The following is a 17,771-nucleotide window of genomic DNA, read 5'->3' as shown; positions in this document are numbered from 1 at the left end:
TCAGCTGCTCTACGGGGGCGTCTTTGAGGGGGTCCCTCATCATCAGAGGAGGAAGAGGAGCTTAAGACAAATCCTTCAAATTCCCCGCTTGCCTCACTGGCTGTGTCAGAGTCAGAGGCAAGCATGGCATATGCCTCCTCCACCGAATACATTCTCCTGGATGACTGGGACGACATTTGGGATGACATTTGGGATGCCATTTATATTTTTGTGTTACTGGTAGTGAAATGTTTCAACACGTGTATAGTGTAGGGGGGGGGTACAAACTTTATTTCAACCCGGGGGGTATGTAGTGTGTAGTGCAGAAAAAAAAAAATACAAAAAAAAAAAAATTGAAGGGTTCAAAAAAAAAAAAATGGAAGGGGTTAAAAAAAAAAATGGAAGGGGTTAAAAAAAAAATGGAAGGGGTTAAAAAAAAAAAATGGAAGGGGTTAAAAAAAAAAAAGGTCCTGCGCCAAAAATTGAGCACAGATGTTGGTCAGTAACGTCCGTCACTGAACAGCGCTCAAAGGCAACAGGAATTTGATCCAAAAAAAAAAAAAAAATAGATCAACCCTGTGCCGAAAAAGCTGATCAGTGATGTACGTCACTGATCAGCGCACAGTGGCCACAGGACACACACAAAATCACAGTGTGTGTAAAAAAAAAAAATGTAAAAAAGACCCCACAGCACTCACAAAAAAATAAAAAAAGGTGATCAGTGATGCGACACTGATTACCAGTGAGGGGCAGCAGGTGCACAACCTTTGGTGGTACTGACAGGTATATATAAAAAAAAAAACCTCTGTACCCCCAAAAAGTTGCTGATCACCTCAGATATAGTGATCAGCACAAAAGGCGGGGGCAGCAGACACAAAATTTAGCACTCTCTATCACTCTCTGTCACTATCTCTCTCTATCTCTCTATCTCTCACTATCTATCACTCTATGACACTGCAGCAGCAGCACTGACAGGTATATCTATATATATAAAAAAAAACCTGCGCCCCCAAAAAGTTGCTGATCAGTTAATTTATACTGATCAGCACAAAAGGGGGGGCAGCAGTCAGTTATATAAAAAATATATAGCACAATCTGTCACTATCTCTCTATCTCTCTCTATCTCTCTCTCTCTATCTCTCTCTATCTCTCTCTATCTATCTATAGCTCTATCACACTGCAGCAGCACAAAATATAGCACTAGGCCTCTCTATCTCTCTCTATCTCTCTCTATCTCTTTCAGTTATATAAAAAATATATAGCACAATCTGTCACTATCTCTCTCTCTATCTATCTCTCTCTATCTCTCTCTATCTCTCTCTATCTCTCTCTATCTCTCTATCTATAGCTCTATCACACTGCAGCAGCACAAAATATAGCACTAGGCCTCTCTATCTCTCTCTATCTCTCTCTATCTCTCTCTCTCTAACTCTCTCTCTATCTAATAAATCGCAGCAGCACAAGATGTCACAGGATGTCACAAGATGTCACAAGCATAAGCAATATCAATGATCAGGTAAGTATTTTGGATGGGTTCTGGTCAGTATAGGCGGCAGCTGGGCACGGTGACCGCACTGCACGCTATTCCAGACCGGAATGGCGTCTGCAGTGCAGTCACCGTTAGTTTAAACCCCCCTCCATGGCTGTGATTGGTCCGTCGGTCCGACGAACCAATCACGGCCTTTGGGGGCGGGAGGGGTGAGGTGGGGTGACACCAGTGTCACCCTTACACCCCGCGGTGATTGGTGCTGTACTTTACAGCACCAATCACCTCCGATCCCGTGTCACCGGCGAACGTTATTCGCCGGTGACACAGAAAACGCTGTGAATGGCTGTTCACAATGAACAGCCAATCACAGCGATCGCCGACGGGGGGGCGGCATCGCCGCCCCCCCTGGGCATGCACGGACATGTCTGCTGTCAGGGACAGCAGACATCGTCCCTCTGTCACTGCGTCTCTAGACGCAGTGACAGTTTTAAGCCATGACGTATATATACGTCAACGGTCGGGAAGTACTTCCCGGCCATGACGTATATATACGTCAAATGTCGTGAAGGGGTTAAACCATCAGGTGCACACCCATTCTCTTGAATGTTCTTAGGAGAGGGTGTGCAACTGAATTTGTTTTTGCGAACTCGAGAACGCAGAACGCCTTTGCTGAGTTTTGCCATTCCAATGGTCAACAATCAACGAATGTTGCCAGGGAAACAACACAACTACATCACCTCTGTGGCTGCCATTCGAAACTTCGAAACCTCCTCTTTCAATTGGTCAGTGACTCATTTCATGACAATCCTTGAGAACTGAAATCAATGAGTCATGAAATCAGTTCATTATTTTTGAATAGTACAATAGCAGCACACAGAAAAGCCAGCCACGTTTATATTTCAACATAAAACAGTTAATATTTTTCAGCTTATTACCCAGCACGCAGGGATTTTTCAGTCACCTGCAGTGACATCAACCCAGTTCTCTAATACTGACTGCAATATTGTATCGTGTGACCAGGAAACTGCTTACATTTGTCACTGTTGTAATATCTCGCCCTCTCAGCAACTTGTTCAACAGGCAAAATGAGATACTTCCTGTCTAGGCTGAAGTGATTTTTACACACTGATGCAGATGTAAGCATTCATTATCCTTTTCTGAGGTAAAAGTTCCTAAAGACCTGGACTTTTGGAACCCTCCTTTACACTCCATCCATAACCCTAGGAAGCCTTATCCATCTTTTATAGAATCTGTAAAAAATATCTCTTCGCAAGCCATTTCCGAACACCTTCCTAGAGTTTTAAACTAATAAGACAGAAACCTTGGTTATATGCTGTATATATACCTGCCTTCAAACACAATTACAATGCTTCATACCACACTCCCAACATGACCCTCTCCAGGAGGGACACAATGCTCTGCTCCTGGGCTTTCCTCTGAATGCATAATTACCCTCATCTGTGTTGAACAGGTAAATTGCTAAGAAAGGTGCTTCAACACAGGTGATGGCAATTATAAATTAAGAGGCAAGTGCAGGAGCAGAGCAATGTGTCCCTCCTGGAGAGGGTCATGTTGGGAGGTATGATGCTTGGTTACCACTACTGCCTCACAACACTGAGGCCATGGTTTTAGATTCCCATCTTGGCCCTAACTGTGTGGCATTTGTATATTCTCCCCATGCTGGTGTGGGTTTCCTCCAGGTACTCCGTTTTCCTCACACAATCCAAAAATATATTGGTAGGTTAATTGGCTCCCAACAAAATTAATCATAGCTAATTAACAATTAGCAATTCACCTATAAGCTTTCCCTGAAAACTCATCTCTTCAGACAAGCTTATCAAATTCCAGAACCAGTCACGGAACCTTGCATTCTGCTAGAATCGATGCAAAAAAGAATACAGTATCTATCCAGAATGTAACCTTATATCCAAGAATGTAACCATATGCTCATTGTTACATAGAGATAAAGTGTTGTATGATTTTGTTGGCCATGTAATGTAATATGTAACGTGCTTATGGGCGAGATGATAGACATTGGAGCTAGTTGCACAGTATTAATGCACGAGTCAGGGATGATGCTGATACTGGCTGAGAGGATGCCGTTAAGGTCGCACGGGAAGATACTGGACACAGCAGAGAAGGGTTGGTTGTTGGACATACCTGACCGGGTTTTTGGAGCAGCGACAGCGGACAGCGGGGTAGCGGTGATAGCAGGAGTGACGAGAGGCAACGCAGCGGTGGCACGGAAAGAGTGACCTGCAGCAGCGGCAGCGGCGATAGCAGCCAGGTCTCTAGCGGAACTTCCCTATAGGCGAGGGACTGGGAGCCGCTTAGACCTGAGGCTGGTAGCTTACCCTCCCATCGTGGGGGAAGCGGAGTCCAGCTTCGCCGCCACCTCACGTGCCCCAGAGCCAGATAAAGACCCGACAGCGCACCTGTAAGCTAGAAGCCAGAGTGTGGTCCCAGAGCCCAAGCCGCCGAAAGTAACTCAGACGCTGCTCTGCCACTGTAAAGACCCGACAGCGCACCTGTAAGCTAGAAGCCAGAGTGTGGTCCCTGAGCCCAAGCCGCGAGGAAAGTAACTCAGACGCTGCTCTGCCACTGTGACTGCTACTAGCGGACATGAGTGTACCAATCACGAGGCAGCATTGAGAAACCCTGCTGGATAGCATAGCTAACCGTTAACCCCTCACAGCCCGGATAGAGACTGGACAACTAACCGGTGAGAGCTAATGTAGTGCATAACTTTACATCCTACTATTTTATACGCCCACACGGATAGACTCCTATACACCATTTACTGTAGAGGCGATCACTCTGGGACTATCCAAGCTATCTACATTGACAATTTAACTGGATCAGAGTAATCGCTCACTATAAATACTGGACACGGGCCCCAACGCGCGCCAACATATGAGCTCACACTTAAGACTGTGTATCAGAATGATATATGTATCAGAGTGTTATATATCTGGCCAGATATAAGGTATAGAGAATAAGATATTAGCTTACTTGAATAAGGCTATGTTATGGGGAATTGGGTATTATAGTTATAATGACTAGGAAGGGAAGGGGACTTTAGGTGTCTGCAATAGGAAGGTGAATAGTTAGGGTATAATTAGAGTGTAAGAAGGTGATTGTATTGTATATGAAACTAATGTTATCAGAATCCTTGAAATGCTATTAATGTGTTTGTAGAATATATGATGTTGTGTATAGGAACTATAGAATATGTGTATATGAATTTAAATGATTAAACCTTGTTAGCATACTTACTTTCACACTGCATCCGTATCCGTGGAATCTAAGTCCTATAAAGCTGTAAAAGAAGAGAGAGGTAGGGTAGTCAGTCTGATTACTAAAATAAGTTAACCGTGATTTCCTAAGCTACACTATAAACAAGTTTAGGTGGAGGCACTTCGCTACTAGTATATAATTACCCATTACTGAGGGTTACAAGTGGAGGCACTGCCGAGATGGAGCATAGGGGTATTTTGTCGGAAAAGGATATATATGAATGGTGCATCAGGAAGGGGAGGAGCGTGAAGAGGTGTTTAGCTGTAGGGGGAAACTTCACAGAATTCTCAGATCGAGATGTCATCACGTGCATCGATAAGTTGTATGGGATAGTGCGACCTAAGATTATAGATAGATGGAGAGGAGACATGGGGAAGGTGGTCGCTTTCCTCATTGAGAATGAAAAAGACCTTGATAGCTGTTTGCTCCCGTCCATGGTGGTAGCTGATGAGGAGACAGGGAGACGATGGCAGGTCATATGGCCGATAAATGACGGAGAGACGGCAAGTTTCCCTGTATTTACAGAAGACAGTAATGATAAGGGAGATAGAGATGGTGATGCCGCTGAAGACGCTGAAGCTAGTACAAAGGGAGCTCAGTTCGAGACCATCATAGATAGAGTAGTTTCCCAGTTGGAGAGATGGCATTATGAGGGGAGTTATAGGAGACTGAGGTTATTCTCTGGTATAAGCCCTGTTCCTATTGGGGAAGAAACATACGAGGCTTGGAAGGAGGCCGCAGTACAGCAGGCAGAAGAATGGCAGTGCCCCGATAAGATTAAACGGCAGAGAATAGTCGAAAGTCTAAGGGGACCAGCGATGGGGGTGGTACAAGCCGCTAGGAGAAGCAACCCACAAGCCACACTTGAGACATATTTAGAGGCTCTAGATTACGCATATGGGACACTAGAAGACGTGGGAGAACTACTGGCTAGGTTCCAACATACTTTTCAAGAAGTGGGGGAAAAACTCAGTACTTATGTAATACGGTTAGATAAGCTGTTATATAAGATAGTTGAAAAGAGTGGGATAGAGAGAGGAGACGTAGATAAGAGCAGAATAAGACAACTGCTTCGAGGGGCTCAGACAACTGACTTTGTAGCACAGAAATTAAGGTGTTCAGTATTGAGAGATACTCCACCCACGTTCAACGAATTGCTCAAAGAAATTAAACAGGAAGAAGTATTGATAGAAATGAGAGACAGGACGGTTAAGAAGGTGAAAGTGGTAAAGCCCATCATTGAGAAAGATGCTTTTGAGGATAAAATATTGAAGTTAATAGAAGAACAAAACAAAAAGATAGAACAAGTATTGACTGTACAAAATAACCATGCTAAGCGGGACTCTGAATTGACCGTCCGAGGCATGGGGAGAGGTTATAGAGGTGTGAATAGGAGATGTTTTGAATGTGGCAGACTAGGGCATCGGGCATTTGAGTGTATCAATGGTCAGTTTAACAGGAACAGGACTAATCTTCCAACTCCCACAGACTACGATAATGGCGGCCAGGCCAGCCCTGAATCTGATCAGGGAAACGAGTAGGGGAGAACTGTGAGCCCCTCTCAGTTCCCCCCAGGAATGAAGTAGAGGTAATGGGGAAAATTTGGTGGAATGGAAATGGTTCGATCCCGGAAGGACTTTTAGGACCCATACCATCGGTAACCGCAGAAATAAATGGAGTGAGATGTATGGTACTGTTGGATAGTGGATCGCAGGTATCCATTATATTTGAGCCATGGTATCAGAAGTACATACCCGAGGTTCCTATAAGACCCTTAAATGGATTAGTTATATGGGGACTAAGTGTAGAAAAATACCCATACTTAGGATATGTGGAGGTGGAGATAAGGCTGGGAGGAGACGGAGAGAGTGGTTTAACAGTCCCTGTTGTCGCCCTTATATGTCCCGAGATGGGAAGAGATGCCAACGAACTGCCTATTATTATAGGTACCAATACCAGATTGTATAGGGAATTGTCTAAGTGGTGTTTAGCAGAGGAGGGTAATGAGACACAGACACAGACTTGTAGAGACGATAGTTATGAATATGGTAGGTCACTCAATGTGACTGTAGGGCAAAGCCAATTCGAGTCGTGCTTCACCGGAAGTGACATTACTGGGGAAGAAAAGAAAGAACTCATAGAAGCATTAAAAGAAAAGGAGTGTGGTTTCTCAAAAGGGGAGTGGGACCTGGGGGTAGCCGTAGGGGTGGAGCATCAAATAAATCTCACCAACGATAGTCCATTTAGGGAACGCTCTCGCAGAATAGCCCCTGCCGATTTCGAAGACGTTAGGTTACACCTTAAAGGGTTATTAGAAAATCAAATGATTGTTGAGTCCAGAAGTCCGTACGCCTCTCCCATAGTGGTAGCCAGAAAAAAGACGGGAAAGATAAGGATGTGCGTAGATTATAGAACCTTAAATTCTCGCACCGTACCTGACCAATACACCGTGCCTCGGATTGATGAAGCCTTAGACTGTTTACAAGGGAGTGGTTGGTTTTCTGTTCTAGATTTAAGGAATGGGTTTTATCAGATCCCTATGAGGAAGGAGGATCAAGAAAAAACGGCGTTCATATGTCCTTTGGGTTTTTTCGAATTTTTGAAGATGCCTCAGGGGATTAAAGGGGCACCAGCCACGTTCCAAAGGACTATGGAGAAGGCTATAGGCGACATGAACTATCGGGAGGTACTAGTGTATCTTGACGATATAATTGTTTTTGGGAAAACATTAACAGAGCACAATGACCGTCTTTTGAAAGTGATTGACCGGCTTATTGAGGGGGGCCTGAAATTATCAATAGATAAATGTATTCTGTGTCAAGCATCGGTAAAATACCTAGGTCATGTGGTGAGTCGGGAAGGGATAGCCACCGATCCGGAAAAGGTGGAGGCTGTTAGAGCCTGGCCAAGACCCACTAAGCTCAAAGAGCTGAGGTCTTTTCTGGGGTTTTGCGGATACTACCGGCGATTCGTCCCAAATTATTCGCCAATAGCGAAGCCCCTTACTGAATTAACTAAGGGATATCCACCTCCTAACAAAAAAAAGAACCTTAATCGGAACAATAACAATAAAGAACAGAAGTTGTATAGGCCTGAGGAGTTATTTGGGGAAAGGTGGACCCCGCCGTGCGAGGTATCCTTTATTCGGCTGAAAGAGGAACTCACCCACACCCCTGTGCTCGCTTATGCGAACCCTAATGACCCATATATACTTCATGTTGATGCTTCTCAAGAAGGAATAGGGGGAGTATTATACAGGCTTGCCCAACCAGTAAAAAGAATAGACCTGTTTCTTTCGCCAGTAGGGGGTTAACCAGCAGTGAAAAGAATTACCCAACCCACAAATTGGAATTTCTAGCTTTAAAATGGTGTGTGGTAGAGAAGTTCCATGAGTATTTATATGGGGTGCAATTTGAAATTCACACTGACAACAACCCCCTAACATATATCCTCACCACTGCAAAGTTAGACGCGACCGGACATAGGTGGCTGGCAGCCTTAGCACTGTACAACTTTTCTATTAAATACAGACCGGGAGTGAGTAATATTGATGCCGATGCACTGTCTAGAATACCAGGGCGTCCAGAGCCGACAAGTGAGGATGAAGACTGGGTGGAGATTCCAATGGGAGATATAAAAGGAATGTGTCGGCAAATAAGAAATCAAAAGGATACATTACTCGTGAGTGAGTACTTGAGTGGTACTGGTGCTATAGGCTCCCTAGGTGCCACCCCAAAGGCTTTACCCCTGTCTTATTGTTGGTTGGGACGGTTAGAGATGGAGGGGTTGCCCATGATTCGGCCAGTGCAAATGAAGAGGGCGCAACTGGCTGACCGTAACATTAGAGACGTATATTATCTAATACTAGAAAAAAAACGCTCACCTGGAAGAACAACCTCGCTATCACTCTCAGAAAAGGCCAAACTCTTGAAGAGACAAGAGAAGTGGCTAGAGATAAGAGACGGGGTACTTTATAAAAAGATAGAGAGGACCAATGGAGAAACTAGCTACCAATTGGTCTTACCAGAAAGATTTAGACCCATAGCACTGCAGACTCTACATGACGATCATGGGCATCTGGGTGTCGAAAAGACTGTAGGACTGATGTCCCAGAGATTTTACTGGCCGGGAATGAGAAGGGATGTAGAAGATTACTGCCGCAACTGTGGAAGTTGTGTAGTAAGAAAAACAGTGGCTACCCAACATGCCCCCATGGTGTCTTTCAAAAGTAGTGGACCCATGGATATTGTGTGTATGGATTTCTTGACACTAGATGTAGGAGATGGGAAGAAATGTCACATATTAGTGGTGACTGACCACTTTACTCGTTACGCTCAGGCATACGTGACCCCTAATCAAAAAGCAATGACCGTAGCCAATACTTTATGGAATAAGTTTTTTGTCCATTATGGTCTACCCAATAGACTACATTCAGACCGAGGTAGGGAATTCGAAAGCCGACTGATTAGAGAAATCTGTTTATTGTGTGGGATTGTGAAATCCAAGACTACCCCATATCACTCTCAAGGGCACCCACAACCAGAACGGTTTAATAGGACTTTGTTGAATATGCTGGGGACACTCAACCCGCTAGATAAGAAACATTGGAAGAGACATGTAGAGCGATTAGTACATGCTTACAATTGCACTATGAATGAATCGACTAGATATTCCCCCTACTTTCTCATGTTTGGAAGGGAAGCTAAGCTCCCTATAGATGTTAGCCTGAATGTAAAACCGGAAAGTAAGAATAGCTCAGCGTTACCACACAGCAAGTATATAGAGAGGTTAAGGGAAGAATTGCAGGAGGCGTACCAATTGGCCTCAGAAACTGCAAGAAAATTGGGGTTAAAAAATAAGAGGATGTATGATAGTAAAGTAAGGGAACAGGAGCTTAGCCCTGGAGACAGGGTGTTGCTGAGGAAATTTGGGACCCCCAGAGGTGTGAAAATCTCCAATAGATGGAGAGAAGATCCGTTTATAATAGTCGAAAAGTTATATGATCTGCCAGTATATAAGATAAAACCTGAGGAGGGGGGAGAAAAAATGTTAACTTACCATAGACAGCACCTGTTACCTATTGGTAAAGAAGTTAGAATGGAAGGGCTTCACCTGGGGAGGAATACCCAGGAAAAGCAAGACAGACATCTAACTGATTATAATAATTCGACTCATGCTGTTGATGGGGAAAGAGAGGAAGAAATGTTTGATGAATGTTGTCCTGGACATTATTATAAAGACGAGGTTAGTTCTGATACTGACAGTAACGTCAACAAGTCCTGGGAGAATACCTCGGGATATGCAGATTTGGAAGAGGGTGGTAGCGATGTGGTCAGAGAACAACGATTTAGAGATGATATGGGTGAACAAGGTAGTCCTGCTAGTGCCACCATAAATATGAGACCACAGAGGATGCGCATGCCGCCCTCAATTCTAACATATGATAAATTGGGAGAACCTAGTGTGATACCCGCCGTAATATACCCTTTGGCCATTTATGCATGGCCTTATTTCCTATCTGCATAGAATAAATAAATGAAGATGGTGATTTGGAAGCAAGCTCTCTCCTAATCACCAGGGGAAGAGAATGTAACCTTATATCCAAGAATGTAACCATATGCTCATTGTTACATAGAGATAAAGTGTTGTATGATTTTGTTGGCCATGTAATGTAATATGTAACGTGCTTATGGGCGAGATGATAGACATTGGAGCTAGTTGCACAGTATTAATGCACGAGTCAGGGATGATGCTGATACTGGCTGAGAGGATGCCGTTAAGGTCGCACGGGAAGATACTGGACACAGCAGAGAAGGGTTGGTTGTTGGACATACCTGACCGGGTTTTTGGAGCAGCGACAGCGGACAGCGGGGTAGCGGTGATAGCAGGAGTGACGAGAGGCAACGCAGCGGTGGCACGGAGAGAGTGACCTGCAGCAGCGGCAGCGGCGATAGCAGCCAGGTCTCTAGCGGAACTTCCCTATAGGCGAGGGACTGGGAGCCGCTTAGACCTGAGGCTGGTAGCTTACCCTCCCATCGTGGGGGAAGCGGAGTCCAGCTTCGCCGCCACCTCACGTGCCCCAGAGCCAGATAAAGACCCGACAGCGCACCTGTAAGCTAGAAGCCAGAGTGTGGTCCCAGAGCCCAAGCCGCCGAAAGTAACTCAGACGCTGCTCTGCCACTGTAAAGACCCGACAGCGCACCTGTAAGCTAGAAGCCAGAGTGTGGTCCCTGAGCCCAAGCCGCGAGGAAAGTAACTCAGACGCTGCTCTGCCACTGTGACTGCTACTAGCGGACATGAGTGTACCAATCACGAGGCAGCATTGAGAAACCCTGCTGGATAGCATAGCTAACCGTTAACCCCTCACAGCCCGGATAGAGACTGGACAACTAACCGGTGAGAGCTAATGTAGTGCATAACTTTACATCCTACTATTTTATACGCCCACACGGATAGACTCCTATACACCATTTACTGTAGAGGCGATCACTCTGGGACTATCCAAGCTATCTACATTGACAATTTAACTGGATCAGAGTAATCGCTCACTATAAATACTGGACACGGGCCCCAACGCGCGCCAACATATGAGCTCACACTTAAGACTGTGTATCAGAATGATATATGTATCAGAGTGTTATATATCTGGCCAGATATAAGGTATAGAGAATAAGATATTAGCTTACTTGAATAAGGCTATGTTATGGGGAATTGGGTATTATAGTTATAATGACTAGGAAGGGAAGGGGACTTTAGGTGTCTGCAATAGGAAGGTGAATAGTTAGGGTATAATTAGAGTGTAAGAAGGTGATTGTATTGTATATGAAACTAATGTTATCAGAATCCTTGAAATGCTATTAATGTGTTTGTAGAATATATGATGTTGTGTATAGGAACTATAGAATATGTGTATATGAATTTAAATGATTAAACCTTGTTAGCATACTTACTTTCACACTGCATCCGTATCCGTGGAATCTAAGTCCTATAAAGCTGTAAAAGAAGAGAGAGGTAGGGTAGTCAGTCTGATTACTAAAATAAGTTAACAGTGATTTCCTAAGCTACACTATAAACAAGTTTAGGTGGAGGCACTTCGCTACTAGTATATAATTACCCATTACTGAGGGTTACATTATGTATCAATGCCTATTTCCCGATAGATTGTAAGCTTGCGAGCAGGGCCCTCCTACCTTTTCTGTCTGTAAATACCCAGTTTGTTGTATCACTGTCTCCTTTTGTAAAGCGCAACGAATATGAGGCGCTATATAAGAAACTGTTAATAAATAATAATAAATAAATGTGTGTGTGGTAGGGAATATAGATTGTAAGCTCCACTGGGGCAGGGACTGATGTGATTGTTCAAATATTCTCTGTACAGCGCTGCAGAATATGTGTGCACTATATAAAAATACATAAATACATATATTTATGTTTGCCCTACTGAGAGTGAAGACAATAGGTGCATACCCTCCAACTGTACCGAATTTACAGTTTTTTAACAGTCTGTACCGGCAAATTATAATTGTACCGCTTTTCCCTGCGGCGGTCAGTTATTACTCACTGTGCTCATAATCAAAATCCTCCTGGCTCCGCTCCAACTGAGCTGCCTGGTGGTGCTGCGCCAGCTATCCCCTCTTCCCCCGTTCCCAAGAGTGCATTGCGGGCCCGGTCCCGTGCGTCATGGCATCACGGGCCGGCACTGCGCACTCATGAGAAAGGACATTGACTCAGCCCTCAGTATCCGCTTGCGCAGACTGTAACTGTGGACGCAAATCTGCGCTGCCTGAGGGCTGAGAGGGTTGCGGTTGCCAGCCCCGGCGGCGGGCGCATGTGAAGGGGGATGATCATCTTTGCCATCGGAGTCTGCCACTTCCACATAAGACTCCGAGCAAGTCAGTGCAGCAAGTAGGTGGCTCAGGCTGCAGTTTGAATAATAAAATGTATTATCTCCTCACTTGACCAGTCTCCATCGCGTGACATGTGCACCTACTGCCAGGCCTGCAGCTCATGTCACATGGTGGCTTGGTGGGCTGCTGGCATATTAAATAAGTATATTAAATATACGTAATATGCCAGCAGCCCATGATACGTGTAGTAGTTGGTGCACAGTACACATTCGGAAAGGGGACGTGGTTACACCTTTTTTGCCCCTGACCACGCCCCTTTGATCATGGCCATGCCCCCTTCCTGAATGTGTACCGATTTCTTATCTTCAAATGTTGGAGGGTATGTAGGTGTATTATGGAATATATGGCCGATAACAAGCATCTGGTTTCTTGTTTTTTGTAGATGCTGAGAGAAGCTAAGGAGAAAGAAAAGCAGAGGCTGGCGGAGCAGGTGTCTGATGAGAGGACAGCGCACTATGGGCTGCTGTTTGATGAGTACCAGGGCCTGTCACACCTGGAGGCTCTGGAAATACTCTCCAATGAAAGCGAGACAAAGGTAAGTGGAAACGATTCTGCCAAAATTTATTTTCCATTCAGTTTCTTGGGGGTTTTGGGTGACCATAGCAGTAAGAAAATGGAGGTGTGTCGCTATGTATTTTATATTATCCATTTCTCCTCAGGTTCAGTTGTATCTCTCATCATTGGGAGAGGAAAAACTGGAACCATTAAAAGCAGATCTAATTGTGATCAAGGAGATTTTTCTTCAGAAAGATGTTGATAATGAAGAGGACACATGTACTAAAGGTAAATAGTAATAAACTGTGACGTCCCTGCCCGCCACCCCTGCTATTACCAAGATACATACACGCATGTCCTCATGTCTTCATTCACTGTATTATCCAAGCTCCAGAGACTAGAGCACTCAAAAATCAAGCCGCAGCTGATTGGACAAAACATTTCATGTTCTATCAAACCGTACAAATAGGACCACAGGTGGTGTTGCCCATTGGAGCTAATAAGATTCTGGATATCGTTTTATAGAATGTAATATCCTTACCTAGTACATTCTATAAAACAAAATCCAGAATCTTATTTGCTCCAATGGGCAACACCACCTGTTTTCCTATCTGGAACCAGGTTGGTTGCTATGGGAACACCACCACTTCTTATTTAGAAGGTTTGATACATCTCCCCCTATGTCATTGCTAAATTGTCAACATTCTCAGACTCTAATGCTGGAGGCCTATGTGGCGGGGGATCTAAAAGGGGGATAATTATCATTTTACTAATTGCTGAGATTTTTTTTTTTTTTGTTGCTACAATTCATTGATTGCTGCTCTACTGTTACTGCTGATTATCATTACAAAATAATAAAAATATGGACAATTAATAATAGTACAAATAATACTATGGTTAATTAATAATAATAATAATAATATGGATAATTATTAATAAATCTAATATGGATGTAACTCTTGCCAATGTTGTATTCACAGAGGAAGCGACAGAGGAGTTTGCCAGCGTGCTCACTGAGTTACTGTTTGATCTTCATGTTGCTGCTACACCTGACAAGCTGAATAAGGTCTGTGCTCTCATCTATTATTAATACCGTTAGATATTTTATAATGATATGAACATATTTAGATTATTCCAATCTGTCGTTCTTCACAATCCTCATTATTTCTCATTCCAATACTGGTGACACCAAGGACATTCAAATCTCATTCAGAATTGCTCTACAGTGTTGTTGTATTTAATATAAATGAGCACACAGTGTCAATGGGCAGGGCAGCCGAGAGGAATGCTGGGCCCCGGTTAAATTTTGGGGGCGTGGCCGAAGTGTGGGAGGTGTGGCCACCTCCCACACTTTGGCCACGCCCCCAAAATGTTTAGAGGGGGGTGAAAGAAAACTCTAAAAAATCTAAATTGAGCAGCAGCAGCAGCACACACCTACAGCATGTACTGTGCTGACAGCAGGCTCAGCATGAGCTCTCACGCAGTCAGTGAGACGCTCATGCTGAGCCTGAGCATGCTGTAAAAGTGTGTGCTGCTGTTGCTGCCCAGGAGGGACGGAGGGGGAAGGGAGGGGTCGGACCAGGGCTCCTGAAGGGCCCCTCCAGCAAGCCCGGGCCCAGGTAATTAGTACCTGCCCCCCCCCCCCTTCTCGGCTGCCCTGTCCATGGGTTCCTTGTCATCTATTTCTGATGCACAGAACAAAGCAAGACCACAGTCATCAGGTTGTGTTAGTGCTGTGCATTTATTGTGTCATTGTGCTCTATACTGTATATCTATTGATAACGCAAAGATTTGTTTGATAAGATTAGATATGATTGATAACCCAAACCTGTATATATTTACTTTATTACCTTTAAATATAATGGCAACGCTGAAATGATTGCACACCCACACAACCTTGTTATAAAATGTATGACAATGCTTTACTTGAAAAATAGCTTCATGACAGGTATTTGCAAATGCAGACTAACACAAGAAACATAAAATTGATTAGCTAATACTTAAACAGTAATTCTAAATCAAATCAAAATGGACACCTTTCAAGGACAGTGATCAGCCATGATTAAACCTCCTTCATAGTTACCTCCAGCCCCCCGTGTTTGCTAGTTCTTCCTCAACTGCCTCCCTCCTCCTTCTCTAACTCTGATATTTAAACCTTAATCACATTAATTAATTAATTACTCATAAGCATTGAGTCTTATTGGCGAGCTCTGCTTTCAATCGTGATGTCATAATTAACCCAACACCCAACTTCAGTGGCCTTGGGGGTCTACGCATGTGTGGCCTTGTTCCCATATAGTTGATGTTTGTGGAGTCTAGGTGTCTGTCCTTGCTCCATTATACTGTCAACATTACATTTTTAAGCTTCTAAAACCAAAAACAATTCTCTATAAGAAATCACTTTTACAGCACTGTTCTGAATGATCAGCCATTTTATAATGTTATTTTGCAAGTCATGCCTAACAAAATGGCCGCCATTTCTGACATATTATAACTGTTTAGCGCAAAGGGAAGGCCTCATACGCAGTGAATAGTACATTGTGCAACAAGCTAAAGTCATCTGCAGCAATAATAGCAGCAGTCAGGAAAACAGAATATAATAAAAGCATAGATTTATTGATTCGTTGATTTTCTGTATTAACACTATCCTGAAATTCAGTCATAAGGCCGACATTCACAATCTTGACAATCATAATGTCAACACCACATGTAGCAGGTAACATGTCGATATCCACAGAATGGCGACATTAGGGTTAGGCTTTGTAATGGGAGTGTTAAAGCATGGCACTAGGGGGAGGGGCAATTGTGTTTAGGCTTTGTATATGGGGTGGGGGGTAGGGTGAGGCACTAAAGGGAGGTTTAGAGTAAGGATTAGGAATAGGAGGAGAATATCCACCGAAAATCTGATCATCAGATATCTGTGTTGCTCCCCATGTGATCGCCAGGACCTGGAAGCTGCCGCTGAAGACCTCATTGCCATATTAAGTCAGAGGTAGCCACGCTTCTATATCTCTCTATCTCTATCCCTCAGCACAGCCGCACACATGCCACGCCTTTTTAGCAGGTGTGGCCTAATACACCAGGCTGCACCTAGCGCAGCCCCATGTATTCCTGTGGTGTGTGCGTGCATCATAGTCATGGCCGCACTAGTTGCACCAGTTTTGCTGACAAATAGGACAAATTGCGGTAAAGCTTGGCATGGCGTCACCACTAGGCCTCCAGGAACAGTATGTCAACGTTCTGTAATGTTGATATTTCATCAATATCCGCTTGATGAATGTTGAAATGGTGAATTTTTTTGTTGTTGTTCTCTTAAATTCTCATTATTTCCGCTTGCTGTTCTCTGTCTGCTACATTACTGCTGGTATAGTACATGTGTTTGCATTACAACAGAACTCCATTACAGGCGGTGTAAGCTCTCACGGGCAGGGCCCTCTCTCCTCATGGGCTTTTCTTAGAAAATATATATCTCTGCCACCCTAATAATTGCTTCAGTGTACTTTCCCCTGATACCTTGTACTGCAATTCATATTTGTTTTTTTATAAAAAAAACCCTTGTCGCACCATATAAATAAACGATAATAATAACAATAATAAAATAACTCTATACATACAGTACATATATATAGATCTATATTTAACTAATTTACGCATTTCTGCAAAGTAATGCTGAGTACACACTGCGCCGACATGTCGGCACCTGCCATCACTGTGACACAGTGCCCAATATGTTGGTCCTGTCATCCAGCTGGTGCCTGTGCACACAGCCAGATACACCAATACACATCTGCAGATATATCGGCCGTTGGTGGTGTTGCACAGCCGATGTGATATGTCTGGGAATGGATGATAAATTACTCGGGCCGGATGTACTAAGCTTGAAATGTGATAGAATGGAGAGTGATAAACAACCAGCCAATCCGCTCCTACCTGTCATGTCAGGCTGTGTTTCAAAAATGACAGGTAGCAGCTGATTGGTTGGAGGTTTATCACTCTCCATTTTATCACCATCTCGCCCTCAGTGTGTTCCGAGAGCTTACAATCAAGTAAGTATTCTTCTCTAGAGTGTCGGACCAGAGTATGAAGGACCCTCCAGGGAATGCAATGGTGAGGATTTGCCCAATCAATAGAGAGGACATGCAAAGACCAGGGCCCCTTCATAAAGAAGGGAATAGTAGGGATGGCCATCGTTGCCATTGCCATGGTGTTAAAATATGCAATGGATGACCATCGATATTTTTACCTATCGATGGTCATCCATTTTGGTTGACTGATTGGCCTGTGGTCCAAATAAAACACGGGGGCGGGGCTGTGCTCCGTGTTCTGGCACATTGAAAAAAAAAACCCAGCAAAATATCGGTTTTGCTGTGCCATCGATGGAGGGAAACCATCTGTTTCTTCCTCATCGATGGCAAAAGTATTCCTCATCAGCCATAAACCATCAATGATTTCAAATCATCGATGGTCGATGCCCATCCCTAGGGAATAGCAGAGGTTGGGGGCCACTAATTTAAATTGTCCGGATGGGTAATCTTGGTGTATTTTCCATAGAAACCAAACCAAGCACCCAAGTTTATCCATGATACTGGCCCCTAGCGGAGGGG

The 17,771-nt window shown here is 44.0% G+C and overlaps 1 protein-coding gene across 3 annotated transcripts in view; it reads left to right on the top strand.

Moving 5' to 3' along the window:
* Window positions 1–17,771, top strand: part of FAM114A1 (family with sequence similarity 114 member A1) — a 72,763-nt gene that overhangs the window by 42,589 nt on the left and 12,403 nt on the right. For all 3 annotated transcript variants that reach the window (XM_083158444.1, XM_083158434.1, XM_083158441.1), the window contains exons 7-9: window positions 13,055–13,207; window positions 13,332–13,455; window positions 14,148–14,233. In XM_083158444.1, the coding sequence (XP_083014570.1) occupies window positions 13,055–13,207; window positions 13,332–13,455; window positions 14,148–14,233 (363 nt within the window). The remainder of the gene's footprint in view (window positions 1–13,054; window positions 13,208–13,331; window positions 13,456–14,147; window positions 14,234–17,771) is intronic.

This window comes from Crinia signifera, chromosome 1 (genome assembly GCF_055691185.1).
Source record: "Crinia signifera chromosome 1, ASM5569118v1, whole genome shotgun sequence".
NCBI lineage: Eukaryota > Metazoa > Chordata > Amphibia > Anura > Myobatrachidae > Crinia > Crinia signifera.
This window is presented reverse-complemented; position numbering and strand designations above follow the sequence as displayed.